Source organism: Eulemur rufifrons, chromosome 6, assembly GCF_041146395.1.
Source record: "Eulemur rufifrons isolate Redbay chromosome 6, OSU_ERuf_1, whole genome shotgun sequence".
NCBI classification, from domain to species: Eukaryota; Metazoa; Chordata; class Mammalia; order Primates; family Lemuridae; genus Eulemur; species Eulemur rufifrons.
In genome coordinates this window covers 96,268,865-96,284,869 of record NC_090988.1, presented here as the reverse complement: position 1 = coordinate 96,284,869, position 16,005 = coordinate 96,268,865, and the positions used below count along the sequence as shown (strand labels likewise).

General features: G+C 52.6%; 1 protein-coding gene across 1 annotated transcript; it reads left to right on the top strand.

The window, feature by feature from the left end:
• Window positions 1-851: 851 nt before the first annotated feature.
• Window positions 852-2,234, top strand: CHRM1 (cholinergic receptor muscarinic 1). Its single transcript, XM_069470142.1, has one exon. It carries the CDS (start codon window positions 852-854, stop codon window positions 2,232-2,234), a length of 1,383 nt encoding a protein of 460 aa, XP_069326243.1.
• Window positions 2,235-16,005: the final 13,771 nt, after the last annotated feature.

Genomic DNA, 16,005 nt, shown 5'->3' with positions numbered 1-16,005 from the left:
TCATCGAAGGTCCAATTCAGGCCCAGACACCACCTTCCTCATGTGTGTATGTAAACCCACATGCACAGAAAAATGCACAGACACGAATACACATACACATACACACACACACACACACACACACACACACGGTTCCTCTCTGCTCTCACCTCTTTCTCCTTATCCTCTCTGGGCCCTCCCCTTTCTTCCCACCTCTCCTTGTGAGAGCAGCCACGTACCCAGTGAGAGTGAGAAATGGCTTCTAATCGTACTCACCACCCATGTCACCGTGGCCAGGTCTTGCTGCTGCTCAGAGCCACCATCGTCTCAGTGAGATGTAAAAAGAGACCTTCCTTCTAGAGATGTACCATGGCTAAATTAGATAACTCAATTAAGGGCTTAGCACTGTGTCTGCCATGTAGTGACTATTCAGTAAATGAGCACTTTAATAAAGTTGAGTGAAATGCTTTGAAAATTTGGCAGGACTGTACACAAAGTGAGTCTCCTCCCAACTCCTGCCACATGAGTTAAGGAAGACAGGAATTAGTAGTAATTTCCCAATGAGAAAACTGAGACTCAGAGTCTGAGTGGAGAAGCTGGAATAAGGGCTCAGATCCCTGGATTCCAAAGCCTCCCCGTGCTGCTGGCAAATCCTCTCGCGGCTGGGAAAGAGCTCTGTAAGTGGCCGTGTGTGAGCACCAGGAAGGGAGGGCAGGGCTGTGTCTTGAGCCCCTTCCCCTCAGGGTTACCAGAGATGTCCAGTGGCCCAACCAAAGCACATGTCCTCTCTCTTCAGGTGATGACCTTCCTCTGAGGAAGCCCTGTAGCGTGACTGGAGGAAGGGGCTGCCCACCCAGCCCCATCTGGCCACCATGAACACCTCAGCCCCACCTGCCGTCAGCCCCAACATCACCGTCCTGGCACCAGGAAAGGGTCCCTGGCAAGTGGCCTTCATTGGGATCACCACAGGCCTCCTGTCCCTGGCCACAGTGACAGGTAACCTGCTGGTACTCATCTCCTTCAAGGTCAACACGGAGCTCAAGACAGTCAATAACTACTTCCTGCTGAGCCTGGCCTGCGCCGACCTGATCATCGGCACCTTCTCCATGAACCTGTACACCACCTACCTGCTCATGGGCCACTGGGCTCTGGGCACGCTGGCTTGCGACCTCTGGCTGGCCCTGGACTATGTGGCCAGCAATGCCTCTGTCATGAATCTGCTGCTCATCAGCTTCGACCGCTACTTCTCCGTGACCCGGCCCCTCAGCTACCGCGCCAAGCGCACACCCCGCCGGGCAGCTCTGATGATCGGCCTGGCCTGGCTGGTTTCCTTCATCCTCTGGGCCCCAGCCATCCTCTTCTGGCAGTACCTGGTAGGAGAGCGGACAGTGCTGGCCGGGCAGTGCTACATCCAGTTCCTCTCCCAGCCCATCATCACCTTTGGCACAGCCATGGCCGCCTTCTACCTCCCTGTCACAGTCATGTGCACGCTCTACTGGCGCATCTACCGGGAGACGGAGAACCGGGCACGGGAGCTGGCAGCCCTTCAGGGCTCTGAGACACCAGGCAAAGGAGGTGGCAGCAGCAGCAGCTCAGAGCGGTCTCAGCCAGGGGCGGAGGGATCACCAGAGACTCCTTCAGGCCGCTGCTGTCGCTGTTGCCGGGCCCCCCGGCTGCTGCAGGCGTACAGCTGGAAAGAGGAAGAGGAAGAGGATGAAGGCTCCATGGAGTCCCTCACATCCTCGGAGGGTGAGGAGCCTGGCTCTGAAGTGGTGATCAAGATGCCCATGGTGGACCCCGAGGCACAAGCCCCCACCAAGCAGCCCCCCCGGAGCTCCCCGAATACAGTCAAGCGGCCAACCAGGAAAGGGCGTGATCGAGCGGGCAAGAGCCAGAAGCCCCGCGGGAAGGAGCAGCTGGCCAAGCGGAAGACCTTCTCGCTGGTCAAGGAGAAGAAGGCGGCTCGGACCCTGAGTGCCATCCTGCTGGCCTTCATCCTCACCTGGACACCGTACAACATCATGGTGCTGGTGTCCACCTTCTGCAAGGACTGTGTTCCCGAGACCCTGTGGGAGCTGGGCTACTGGCTGTGCTACGTCAACAGCACCATCAACCCCATGTGCTACGCACTCTGCAACAAAGCCTTCCGGGACACCTTCCGCCTGCTGCTGCTCTGCCGCTGGGACAAGAGACGCTGGCGCAAGATCCCAAAGCGCCCTGGCTCCGTGCACCGCACCCCCTCCCGCCAATGCTGATGGCCCCTCTCCTGCACCCCTGCACCCCAGTCCCCAGGAGAGGCCGGTGGAAAGCAGGCAGAGGCTGCATCCTCAGCCCTAGGGCCCTGCACAGGCCTCACCCGGCTTCCCAGGCCCCTAGGTCACCTTCCTGGACAGCCCAGAGAGACCCTGCCAACTTTCCAAACTTTGCTATTCCCAGGCAGGGAGTGAAACCCGGGGAACTGGTTTTTCTGTTCCCTGCTGGGTGGGAATGGGCTCTTCACCAGGAAGAAGGCCCGGGAGGAGGATCCGGGCTTTGGACTCCTTGTTTGCGTTTAGGCAGGAAGTCAGGAGCCAGCAGGGCGGGACAGGAGAAAGAAGGATTAACGTTAGTCTTCTTGGCCCAGTGGTGGCCCAGATTGCGATGTGAGATGGCGCCCTCTGGGGGCCACAGCCCAGAACTGACACCGACCACTGAAAAAGAAAAGCTTGGCTCACAGGGAGCTGGGGGTCTCCCCCTCCATAGGCAGAGCCCGCCCAGCTGGGCCCTAGGCACACTCCCCAGGATTGTCCAGCCTTCTTACAAATGTCTTCAGAGCATCCTTATGTGGGTCACCCCAAAGCAAATGTCCAAGCATCAACAGGGCAATGACACCAGAGGGGATCAGCTTGGCTAGTCACACATCAAGTCCCAAGGCAGCAGCAGGACCAGGCGCCAGGTGTCCTGACTGTCCTACTATGTCCTTTCCCTGGGTTCAGGGGGCAGGGGTGCCTGCTATCCAGCCCCACACCCCCACTCCCTGCCCCAGAGAAGCCTCAGTCCCTCCCTCCTGGCTCAGAGCCACCCCCTGGATGGATCTGCTCCCTGCAGACCTAGCCAGGCCTCCCGCATGCTGCCTGCCTCCAGCCCTGCCCCACACAGGCCTGGCCCAGCCAGCAGTTTCTCCCCCGTGAGCTCCCCAATCCGATCCATGCATGGCCTCCCAGCCACCCTGACCTCCAGGCCCAGCCTGGCCCCAGATGTTCTTTCCTTCCATCCTCAGCAAGTGCTGAGTCTGTGAATAAAGCCACATAACCAGCGGGCACTAAGGGGCCTTCCTCCCTGTGTTGGCTCTAGGCCCTGATCTCAGGCCAGGGCATGATGGGGCAGGGAGGGCCCAAGTACTGTAAAATGTGGGCCTCGGCCCTGAAGGTGGTTCCAGGACGGGCAGCAGGGAGTGGCTGGATCTTCCAAAGCCTGTGGGTCCCAGCACCATGGGTCCCCGGCTCAGGTGAGTGGGGCTGTAATGGCCAGACCTGGGCTTTGGAAGTGGCGCCACTAGGCAAAATAAACTGCCCCTGCCCACACCCCTGCATATTCTCTGTTGGCCTTGCCATACCTGGGGAGAAGAGAACTGCTCCAAACCCCCATTTACCGGCGGGGATACTAAAGCCCAGAGGCCCAGGAGGTTGTTCAGGATTAGCCCACAAAGCAATACCCAGGCCCCCAAGCAATTCAGAGCCTCTTGACCCTGGACTGTGGAGATGCGGGGCTTGGGGTATTTAGGCCAAAATGCTCCATCAGGGTGACCCTCAGGCCAGATTATAAGGTATTGATGAGGGTTCCCCAAAGCCTAACACAATGGAATCCTAGAGAGGTTAATTCCATAGCCTAGAGCAGTGGTTCTCAAAGTGTGGCTGTTACTGGGGGTCCCCAAGATCACCTTTAGGTCCAGTGATATGCTATTAATAGAAGGATGCTCAGAACTCAGCAAAGCTGTTATACTTGCAGTTACAGTTTATCACAGTGGAAGAATACAGAGTAAAACAGCAACAGTAAAAGGTGCATGGGGCAGAGTCTGGGAGAGACCAGGTGCAAGCTTCCCGTTGTTCTCTCCCAGTGGGGTCTTGCAGACAGTACTTAATTCTCTGTATGATGTGTGACAACATATGTGAAGTATTGCCAACCAAAAAAGCTCACCAGAGCCTTAGTGTCCAGTGCTCTCACTGGAGGTTGGTCATGTAGGCATGGCTGACCATCCATCTGGCTGACCTTGGTTACTTAGTCTCTAGCCCTTCTAGAGGTTAAACTGATACTGTGTGGCCCAAGGCCTCCACCATAAATCCCATTGTTAGCATAGACTCTCTGGTGTGGCCTATGGCCCACAGGTAAGCAAAAACACTCTTACTGGGCAGCTTATTCCAAGGGCTTAGGGTTCTCTCCCAGGAGCCAGGTAAGACCAACCCTTTCTTTGAAGTGTGCAGGCTTTGGACAATCCAGACCTGCTGAATGAATCTTTTAGTTCACAATGGTCCTAACCAATAGCATCAATATCACCTGGGAACTTATTAGATATGTAAATTCTCATGGTCACCCTAGATTGACTAAATCAGAAACTCTGGGGGTGGAACCCAGCCATTTGTTTTAATGAGCCCTCCAGGTGATTCGGATGCAGGCTACAGTTTGAGAGTCTCTGACCCAGAGGGATGGGGTCCTGGGTGGAGATAAATCCTTGCAGAAGGAGGAGTGGGGATTCACCCCGCACGCAGCTGTTGGGAATGCCAGAAGCCTGTGGAAAGAAAGCTTCCAACACCGTGGGCAAGAGCATCCACTGAAGAAGCCAGCAGGAAGCATAGCACTGTGGGAATGACCCTAGGACACAAACCCCATACCTTCTTCAACCAGCACAGACTGTCAGCTCAAGACCCTGAGAGGGCGCCTCCCTTGCCACTGCTCCCTCATAGCCCAGAGGCCCCTTTTGAGCTAAATGCTCTGCCCTGTGTTGAAGGCATTAGAACTGAGGTAGCCGAGCAGTGTTGGGAGAGCAGGAGCTTTGGAGTCAGACTAACCTGACCTCTGCTGAAGGCCAGAAGTGGGGGGTCAAAGCTGGTATTCAGATCAGGAATGGGGCTGGCAGGTCACACTTGTTCCTTGTCCCAGACGCAGGTCCTACCTGCCGTGTCTCTCACTGAGCAACCTTAGGCACGTCTCTCATTCTCAGTGTCCTCATCTCCGAAAGATGAGCAAGCCCTGGCAGAAGAGTTAAGAGGATAAGATGAACTGTAGGAAAAGCACCTCAGTGGCCCTCTAATCAGTGTTACCCCAGGGCAAGGCCGCTCACAGGTAAATGGCAGACACCAGGGCCAGTTTCAGACCCAGCTCCTTCCCTGCACCTCCAGCTTGAGCTCTGAAGAACCCAGAGTCCCTTGTGCCAAGCCCTGGGAGAAGAAACTCACACTTCCATACGGCTTGATTAAAGGAGCAGAGGGGAGTGAGCCTGGGTGGGCGAGGGTACGCGTTCCAGGAAGGCTTCTCAGAGGTGAGGTCTGTGCCCTGCAGGCCTCTGAAGCAAGATTCCTGCAGACCCAGCTGCCAGGGAATGGAGGAAATGGCATGGGCCGGAAGGGAGAGGTGGCCAGACATGGCATCTGTCCACCCCAAACACTGCACCCCTCCCACCCTGAGGGAGTCCTTCTTGGCCCCAGAAACAAGGGCTGTTTCGTGCCCAAGCAGGAAATAGGGAAAGAATTAGGTGGCTTTGTGAATGCCACCTCCTCCCCTACGGCTACCACCAGGTTGGAGCAGGTCTGAAGAAGGGCGAGCACGTTAGGATCCTCTCTCGGGCTCCCGACCCCGCTCCACTCCCACCGAATCACTTTTGCGCCATCTACTGGCAATCATGGGAATAGCCCTGCCGAGAACCCACCTCTCGGAACCCGCCCGGGCCTGTTTCCCAGACAACAGGACCTGACACAGCAGGACACAGGATGGAGGAGGTGGTCTTGGCCAGCTCAGTTCCTGCCCCAGACCTGGACAGGAACATAAGGCCCCGGAAGGATCAGCTCACTTGGCTACTACTACAAACCTGCAGAGACAGGCCCTACCTCTCCAGCCGGTATGCCAACCTCACCAACTAGGATATAGAAGAGAGGCAACTTGGCATGTAGAGACAGCTCCATCTTCTCCCAGTGCCTGCCAGGCCTTTGGAATCCTTGGTTTCATTCTTAGGAGCCTGGCTTAGCTCTCACAGAACTCAGGCTGACCCAACCGGAAATCCAGACAGGTACCTGCTCACCTTTAAAGCACAAAAGCCTTTTGAATACCCAGGTGCCCCACACCAGGCTCAGGCTCTAAAGGGCTTGAGGTTATTGCTTCTGACATCTCTGTTGTTAGCATCTTTGTTAACAAACTGCATAACTCCCGGAATCAGACTATCACACAAAACAGGCCTGAAAACAGTTCTCACTCTTCCCCCAGCTCCTGTCCCTCCCTGCCCCTGAGAGTTTCACTCTCCCTCTTCCCTCTTCATACTCCAGGCCCAGCTAGCACCACCACTCAAACGTACTCAAGCCAGAAAGCTGGGAGGCGTCCCGAACGCCTGCTCCTGTTTACTCCCTGCACCCAGTCTATCTCCTGAACAGTTCCCAAATTCCCCCGTTCTGTCCGTCCCCACTACCGCTACTATCCGAGTGCTTCTTGCCTAAAATGCTAAAACAATCCCTTAACTCAGGGGTTAGCAAATTTTTTTTCTGAAAAAGGACAGATAGCAAATATTTTAGACTCTTCTGGCCAAGAGACAAAGTTGAGGATATTATGCAGGTACTCATATATTAAACAGTCTCTGGCATGACTTTTCAGCTCTGCCGTTGCAGTCAAAAGCAGCCATAGGCTGGGTATAGTGGCCTATGCCTGTAACCCCAGCACTTTGGGAGGCAAGGCAGGAGGATCACTTGAGGCCAGGAGTTCGAGACCAACTTGAGAGACATAGCGAGACCCCATTTCTACAAAAAAATACAAAAATTAGCCAGCCAGGGTGGTGCATGCCTATAGTTCCAGCTACTTGGGAGGCCGAGGCAGGAGAATCACTTGAGCCCAGGAGTTTGAGGTTACAGTGAGCTATGATGATGCCACTGTACTCCAGCCTAGGTGACAGAGCAAGACACTGTCTCAAAAAAAAAAGCAGCCATAGACAATACATAAGTGAATGGGTATGGCTATGTTCCAATAAAATTTTATTTGAATTTCATATAATTTTTAATGTGTCACAAATATTAATCTTCTGTTTTTCAGCCTTTTAAAATGCAAAATCCATTCTTAACTCATGGTTGATACAAAAACAGGCCCACCAGCCACCGGTGCCAACCCTGCTTTAATTGGTCCCACTTCCATGCATTCTCCTGCCTCAAGCCAAAGTGGTTTTTCCAAGACACAGATCTAATGGTTTCAATCCCTTGCTTACATCTGGCCAATCTCATGAGCCTTCAAAAGCCTTCACATTCAGGCCGGTTGCAGTGGCTCACGCCTGTAATCCTAGCATTCTGCGAGGCCAAGACGGGTGGATTGTTTGAGCTCAGGAGTTCAAGACCAGCCCGAGCAAGAGCGAGACCCCATCTCTACTAAAAATAGAAAGAAATTATATGGACAGCTAAAAATATATACAGTAAAATTAGCCGGGCACAGTGGTGCATGCCTGTAGTCCCAGCTACTCAGGAGGCTGAGGCAGGAGGATTGCTTGAGCCCAGGAGTTTGAGGTTGCTGTGAGCTGGGCTGACGCCACGGCACTCACTCTAGCCCGGGCAACAGAGTGAGACTCTGTCTCAACAACAAAAAAAAAAAAAAAAAAAAAAGCCTTCACATTCAGCCCTGCTTACCTCCTCAGCTGCTTCTGTGACCCTCCTCCCACAGACCCTAGTCCCAGCCTCTGGAATTCTCCTCGGCCTCACACAGGCCCTACACTTACTCCTTTGTGTTTTTACCCCCAGTTTCTCTGCTTGGAATATTCTTGTCCCACTTCACCTGGAAAACTCCTATGCTTCCTTCAAGGTCCAGAAAGAAAAGCCAGCTCCACCTGAGAGGGTTGCAGGGCATCCTCAGGGGAGAGCAGGATTTGGTTGAAGCCAGGAGGCAGAGGAGGTGGTCAGAGAGGAGGCTGGGATGCAGGGGTGCTGGCAGACCCCTGAACAGAGAGTGCACAGTGGAGAGGTCCAGGAGAAAGGCCCAGGCAGTAGAGGGAGCAGGTCTGTGGGTCGTGTGGGGTGGGTAGGGAGATGGCTGTTTAAGCAGAGATGGCCCATGTGGGCCCACTCCTCCTCTAGCAGTCCTCCCTGAAGACCCATCCTGGAGGGGTTTTGTGCACTGGGCCAGCTCCAAGGTCCTGGAAAGGACGGATAGTGTCTATCTCTGGCTGTCTCTTTCTATCTCTCTCTATCTTTCATGGCTATCTCTGCCCTCACCTCCCCCCAGTGCCATTCCAACACCCTACTGTGGCCTTCTCTGAGCGCTGAAGGAGTCTGGTTACCAGGGGAGAGACCTCTGCTGAGGAAATGCCCAGAGGGCTCCCTCCTTGGGCAGTGGGGTGCTTACTTGGAACCCAACTGATAATGGCAGGACCAGACCAGGAAGCCAGCGCTGTCCTAAGCCAGAGGAACAAGCCAAAGTTTTATCCCAACACTGACTCCTCCACCTACAAGTTGGATGACTTCGTGCAACTTACTCAACCTCTACAAACGTTCGTTTCCTTACTGAGAAAGTAGAGCTGCTATGCCTACCTGACAGGGAGTTCGGTTCAGGTAAATATGCACTGGGCCCCCCGACTCTGTTCCAGAGACTCGGGGGCGGGGGGAGACGTAGAGATGAACAGGACACCGTCTGCCTGGAGATGCTTACACATTCTAAGGCACTTTTTTAAAATGTGGGTTGTGACCCCATTAGTGAGTCATGAAATCAGACTTTTTTTTTTTAATGAACTAGTTTAGAATAGATTTGAAAACATCAGGGTGTCACACATAGTGAGGGTAAGTAGTACTTTTTGAAACTTTTGTTTCAGGTTAGAAGAAGAAAACACACACACGTGTGCGTGCAGCAGGTCATAACATGAAGTATTTCTAATGGTGGAGTATGGTACTGCAGTTTGAAAGTGGGCTGTGCACTGCGCTAGGGAGTTACTGACAGGGTTGAATGAGATGGGCTGCAGGCTTCGTTTCCTGGGGCTGCCATAGCGGAGTTCCACAAACTGTGTGACTCAGAACAACAGAAATCGGTGGTCTCCGGTTCTGGAGAAGAGAAGGCTAAAACAGAGGTGCTGGCAGGGCCCTGCTCCCTCTGAAACCTATAGGAGAGAATCCTTCCAGCCTCTTCCACCTGCTGGTAGCCCCAGGAGGTCCTTTTCTTGCAGCTGCAGCATTTCAATCTCTGCCTCTGTTATCACATGGTATTCTCCCCACCTAGGTCTGTCTCTCTGTCTCTTCTCTTCTTAAAGGGACACCAGTCATATTGGAGTGAGGGCCCCCCTACTCCAGTGTGACCTCATCCTAACTAATTCCATCTGCCGTCTGTGGTACTGAGGGTTAGGGCTTCTCCATAGTTTTTTGGAGGACACAGTCCAACCTACAGCAGTATGGGACAGTGCTCAGCACCACATGAGACTCTCAGGGACAGTTCTTTGGGATTGTACCTGCAGAAAGCCCCCCCGGGAGCACTCACATGCCTGCAACTCCAGGGCTTTGAGTCTGGGTGCTGAAGTTGGGAACTAAACCACCAGGACCTCTAGTTTCCTGTTCTCATTACCCAGTGCAGAATTCTTGGAGGGCAAAAATACTGTGCCTCAACGTACTTCTCAAAGAGCACGCCAGATCTAGAGCCTTCCTGCAATATGTGCTTCCTAATTCAAGCCTCCCTGATGCCTGGTTCTCCACCCCTTCCTTGCTCCTCCCTTCTCTCAGGACCCCAAAGGAGACAATCTGGAGTATGATAAGAATGTGGGAGCCAGGATTTGGAAACATGGGCGAATCACTTCATTATTCTAAGCCTCAGTTTCCTCATCTGTAAAAGGGAGATAATTGCGTTATGACTGTCATATGTTAAGCACTCAGAAAACACTGCTTTCCTTCTCCACCCCCTGTGGTCTTCACTTTCCCCTTCTCATGCTTCTCTGCCTCTGCCCAGCCAAGCCCAGGGGTGCACACTGCAGACCTTGGCCTGTCAGGATCAGTAAGCAGCTGGCACATTGTCTGTGACATAGTAGACGATAGATGATCATTATGATATGACATTTTTGCTGCCTTGGACAACTAAAAACCAGACACAAAGTCCATCAGTACCTCTGATTCCTATTAGCCCCTCTGACATATGGACAAACTCTTTTTTTGAATCTTGAGAGTCCCTCGAGATGGATGTTATTGTCCCTATTTCACAGAGGAGGAAACTGATGTTAGGAGGTTTAGGCAAGGGTAGGACAAGGATTCCACCCCAAAATGATTTGAAAGCCCAAGCTCTCCTCTTCTTGACCCTGGCTGCCACCTTGGCTGGGTGACTCACTCAACAGTGTCAAGATCTCTTAAGCCCCAGGGACCTAACCCTCTACCCCACGTCAGCCTCAACTGCTCCCTCTTTCAGAGCTAGAACCCCAATGTCTCACAGTGTCACTGTCACTGTCACCCCAATGTACCTCACCCCCTGAGCTCCTCATCTTCCAGGCCCTGTCCTTTTCCTCCCAATCTTTCAGTACCTGCCCCATCACTTCCCTTCCCTGAGCAGCCTGGACCATGCACTCTTTCATCACTGCCACAAATACTCACTATCCCCTGGCCTCCTGCTTCCACCGCGAATTCACCACCCTGGGTCAATCCCCACCGGCCGTCTTCCCTGACCCTACACACAGACCGTCAAGCATTGCTGGGAAAAACTCCTGCTCCCTGGCAGGTTGGCACCTGAACAAATGAAGGGTCCTGACCTCAGCTCAGGGGCCTCCTGGGGCCATCTCACCTCCCCTTACTCCAGAGGCGAGTGTTTGTTCTCAACTTTCACCTCTCTCCTCATGCCCCTACCTCTGCTTGCCTCCTGCATGTTGAGTTAAATGACACAAGACTCTGAACCTCTGTGTTTGATTAAGAAATCTCACAGTCAGTGGGTTTATTTTACCTTGTGCGTGGGCGAAGAGGGATGTGCAAATGCTCCCCCTCTGGCTTAACAAAGAAAACTCACAGGTATTTATACCTTCTAGAAAACAGAGGTGTGAATTTAAATATTATTGCCAGGGCAACACATTATTAAGGAAGACAAGCAATCAGAATCACAAGCTTTTTAAAAGTTAAAGGTTACTTTCACAGGACAAAGCAACATCCTCTTAAATTGGATTGTCTGACAAGACTCTCTTATTAGAGATAACATTTGCAAGGATGGTTTCATGAGGCAGAAAAGAATCTGCTTTTATTTCTGCTGCTGCAGAAAAGGGAACATTTTCTCCCATTTTCTCCTTATTATCATACTGAGGGTTCCGGGCTTTTTTTTTTTTTTTTTCTTTTTTTAGTTTGGGGGGTTTTTGTTGTTGATTTTGGAGTTTTCTTGTTTGTTTTTTCTTTTGTCACCACCAGTTAGAAGGACCTGGAGTTTTCAAGCCAGCACCAGGAGAAACAAAGGCAGGTCTGAGAGCCAGCTGCTCCCGCCACCCACTGCCTGACGACAATCAGCTTGTCCCTCAAACAGGAGCTCTCCCACCTCTGCTACAGCAGGGCTTGTCAAACTTGAGTGTGCATAGGAGTCACCTGAGAGCTCATTAAAGTGCAGATTCTGACTTAATAGGTCTGCAGGGGGCCTGAGATTCTGCATTTCCAACAGGCACGTTCTTGCTGCGAATGGGAAATCCCAGTTTATTCAGTTTCTGCTTCTCCTGGAACACCCAACACTTGGGGGGCACAGTTCTCACTCTCAAGTGATGGCTTTGTTTCCTGCCTCACTGGAGAAAGTAAAAGCAACCGGGACACATATATCAAAACATCACATTGTATACCCTATAAATATAGACAAGTATTAACTGTCAATTAAATTTTTAATTTAGTTTAATTTTTAAAAAGCAATCTGGGCTGAGCATGGTGGCTCACACTTGCACTCCCAGCACTCTGGGAGGCCGAGGCAGGAGGATTGCTTGAGCTCAGGAGTTCGAGACCAGCCTGAGCAAGAGCAAGACCCCTGTCTCTACTAAAAATAGAAAAATTAGTCAGGCTTCACGGTGCACTGCTGTAGTCCCAGCTACTCGGGAGGCTGAGGCAGGAGGATGGCTTGAGCCCAGCAGTTTGAGGTTGCTGTGAGCTATGATGACGCCACGCCATGGCACTCTATCCAAGGTGACAGAGCAAGACTCGGTCTTAAAAAAAAAAAAAAAAAAAAAAAAGCAGTCCAGAGAGACACCAGCTGTGTGTCTGCACAGAGGAGATACCACGTGAGAAAGCAGCAAGAGGGCAGCTGTCTGCAAGCCAAGGAGAGAGGCTGCAGCAAAACTCAACAGAAACCAACCCTGCCGGCACCTTGATCTTAGACTTCCAGCCTCTAGAACTGTGAAAAAATAAATTTCAACCCACCAACTCTGTACTCACAGACTCTGCTTTCTCTGTGACCAAGCTCTCAGTCACGGTCAGCCCTCCCTTACCCCCTTCCAGACTCAAAGGCATCTATTGGGACCAGTCTCCCCTCCCTCCCTCCCTCTCCCTCTCCCTGCCCCCGTCTCTCTCTCCCTCCTTCTCCCTCTCTCTCTCTCTCTCTCAACATCAGTTTCCACCTCTGTACTGAAGAAAACAGGCTGCTATTGCTCCTGTTTAAAGGAACAAAGAACTCCTTTTGGCCCCCTTCTTCCTCCAGCTACTGCCACATTGCTCCCCCTCCCTTTAGCGCAGCGCTGTCTGTAGTCGCTGACTCCCAAAGAGCTGCCTGTAGTCCCATAGTCACTAACTCCAAATTCGCTTCTCTGTCCTGTAAATCCCCTGCGGCTGCTCCCCAACCAAAACTGCTCTTGTCAAGGTCACCAAAGACCTCCATGCTGATAAACCCCATACCCATCCCTCTGTCCTCTCATGTGATCCCTCAGCAGCACTTGACAGTCCCCAGAACCACACCCTCCTCCCTACCTCACTGTCCCCTGCTTCTAGGTCTCCACTGCTGGTTTGTCCCCATTTCTCCAACCTCGAAAGAGCTGGGTCCTTGGTCCTCTTCTCTTTCCTCTCCATACGTACTGCCCTGGCCATCTCATGGCTTTAAATACCAGCTGCCCACATGACAAACCCACATCTCCAGCCCAGGTCTCTCCACGAACACCAGGGCAGTATGTTCAACTGACGTCTTGACGTTTCCACCTGAATGTCTAAGATCTCAAAGGCATCATGGCCTAAACCGAGCTGCCTCTTTCCCCTGTTAAGCCCACTCCTCCTGCAGTCTTGCCCATTTGAGCAGCAAATCTAATCCTCTAACTGCTCAAACTAAAAACCTTAAAATCATCCGTGACTCTTCTATGTCTAGGGCCACCCTAGCCTCACCGGCACCACTGTGTGAATTAGAAACGGAGCCCCTTCAGTGCAGGGCAGTCCCGCGGGTACATGGCTTGGCAACTGGACAGAGCCCAAGAAAAAGGTAATCCCCGTCGTCCTTGAACTCAGGGTACACCAGGGCCCAACCACACCGGTCTTGGCAGTATGTCCCCTGGTGGCAGCATCCCAGGCTGTTCCAGTTACAGGACAATTGTACTTCCTGCTTCTTGGTGCTTGCTTCCTGCCCACTTTCCAAGTCTGGTCCTGCTTCCTCCCTGAAGTTTCTGGTGGCCTTCCAGTACATTCTTTTGTTGCTTAAGACAACCAGGTACTCCAACTGATACTATCTAGAACATGTACAAATCCCTCCCACCCTTAAAATTAGAAAAATCCATTTCTCCACCTTCCTCTGGAAGTGCTCTGGAGACCATCCAGAAGACCACCAATGATTTCCTTGTCACCAAATCTGAAGGCCACCTGGGACAGCTCTGCTCTATCTGACACTGACCTGGCCTCTTCTTCTTGTCTTCCCATCCCCATCCCCAGGGTTCTGTTCTCTTCTGGTCTCCCTTTTTTGGGGGTCCTTTCCACTGTCCAGCCTGTAGACATTGCCAGTCCTCAGCCCACACACCCACCAGGGCTTCATTTATCCTCATGGCATGTCCCCCCACCTCTACCTCATGGGCTCCCAGATCTCCCCCTGTGCTGATCTGTAAAATTCTCCCTTGCTGGAAACCTCCACCTGCAGGTCCAAGGGCACCTAACCTCAGCATATCCACACGGAGCTGCTCACCTTCCCGCCCACAGCTGCTTCTCCTCCTGCCTCCCCCACTCAGCTTGATGGCCCCCGCCTGTACCCCAAGCACCTATGCCAGAAACTCAGGAATCACCCACAGCTCCCTTCTCCCCTCACATCTAGTCCATCCCACCTGGGCAGTCACAAAATCCTTCCTCTCTTGAAACGTCTCTCCCAGCCATCCCCTCTTCTCCAACCCCACAGCCTCTGCCCTCTTAACTTCTGAATCTCCCTAGGCTATTCCAGCAGCCTCCTCAATGGCCCCCAGCCCAGTCTCAGCCACCAGAAACTTCTTCCTCCACAATGGCAGGGACAGAGTGCACTTTCTGGAACTAAAACCTGACCAAGTCACTCCCTGCCAAGAACGAGGGCAATGTTTCTTTTCTTGTTTTTATCTGAGCTTGTTACATGGGTTCTGGCGTCCCATCCCAGACCTTCTGAATCAGGACATCCTGGGTGAAAATTCAGACCTTTTCTTCTAATCATTGCCCTCAGGCACAGCTAAGCAAGTTTGGGAAACCTTGACCTGCTCTGAGAATCACTTGGGGAAAGTAGTCAAAAACAGGCTCCGAGGCTCACACCCTTAGAGATTCCTATTCAGTGGAAGTTGGATGGAAGAAACTTTTCCAGAGGATTCTGCATAACCAGGCTGGGAACCACTAATCTACATACCTGGTAAAATACAGATAACTTGAGTGCGGCTGTTGAAGCCCCTTGTGCTTCAGCCTCTGGTTGGCTCTTACCACCCTCTCAAACTGTGCAAAGCCGTGTTTGTGCCCTAATTACAGGTCCTCACGCTCACATGCTGTCTGCACCGAGCAGTGGCGCATCATGTCCCTTCTACCTTGTGGCCCTTTCCTGCACGCGGGTCACATGAAAGCCTACTGGTGCCTCAATCTCAACCCAAGTGAAGGCTCCAAGAAGCTTTCCCTGATCCCCTCTGGGCTTAAACTCTTCCTCTGTCGCCACAGGGCCGGTCACTGCTGCCCCGCAGCCTTTCTCTCCCCACTGCAATTACTTACACATCTGCTTCCACTCCCCATCGGTGATGCCCAGATCAGCAGGGCAGTATTGTAGTCTCCTTTATGTCCCCAAAGGACAGCACATATGTCCCCAATGTAGCACATTGACTGGCACTGGAAGAATGACTCAGGCTGGGCCAGGCTCGGTGGCTCACGCCTGTCATCTTAGCAATCTTAGCACTCTGGGATGCCAAGGTGGGAGGATTGCCTGAGCTCAGGAGTTCAAGACCAGCCTGAGCAAGAGCGAGACCTTGTCTCTACTGAAAAATAGAAAAATTGGCCAGGTGTCGTGGTGCACCTATAGTCCCAGCTACTCGGGAGGCTAAGGCAGGAGAATTGCTTGAGCCCAGGAGTTTGAGGTTGCTGTGAGCTACGATGACGCCCCTACAGTCTACCTGGGGCAACAGAGCAAGACTCTACAGCCAAAAAAAAAAAGTGACTTGGGCCAGGCGCGGTGGCTCACACCTGTAATCCTAGCACTCTGGGAGGCCGAGGCGGGTGGATCGCTCAAGGTCAGGAGTTCAAGACCAGCCTGAGCAAGAGCGAGACCGCGTCTCTACTAAAAATAGAAAGAAATTATCTGGCCAACTAAAATATGTATAGAAAAAATTAGCCGGGCATGGTGGCGCATGCCTGTAGTCCCAGCTACCCGGGAGGCTAAGGCAGTAGGATCGCTTAAGCCCAGGAGATTGAGGTTGCTGTGAGCTAGGCTGACGCC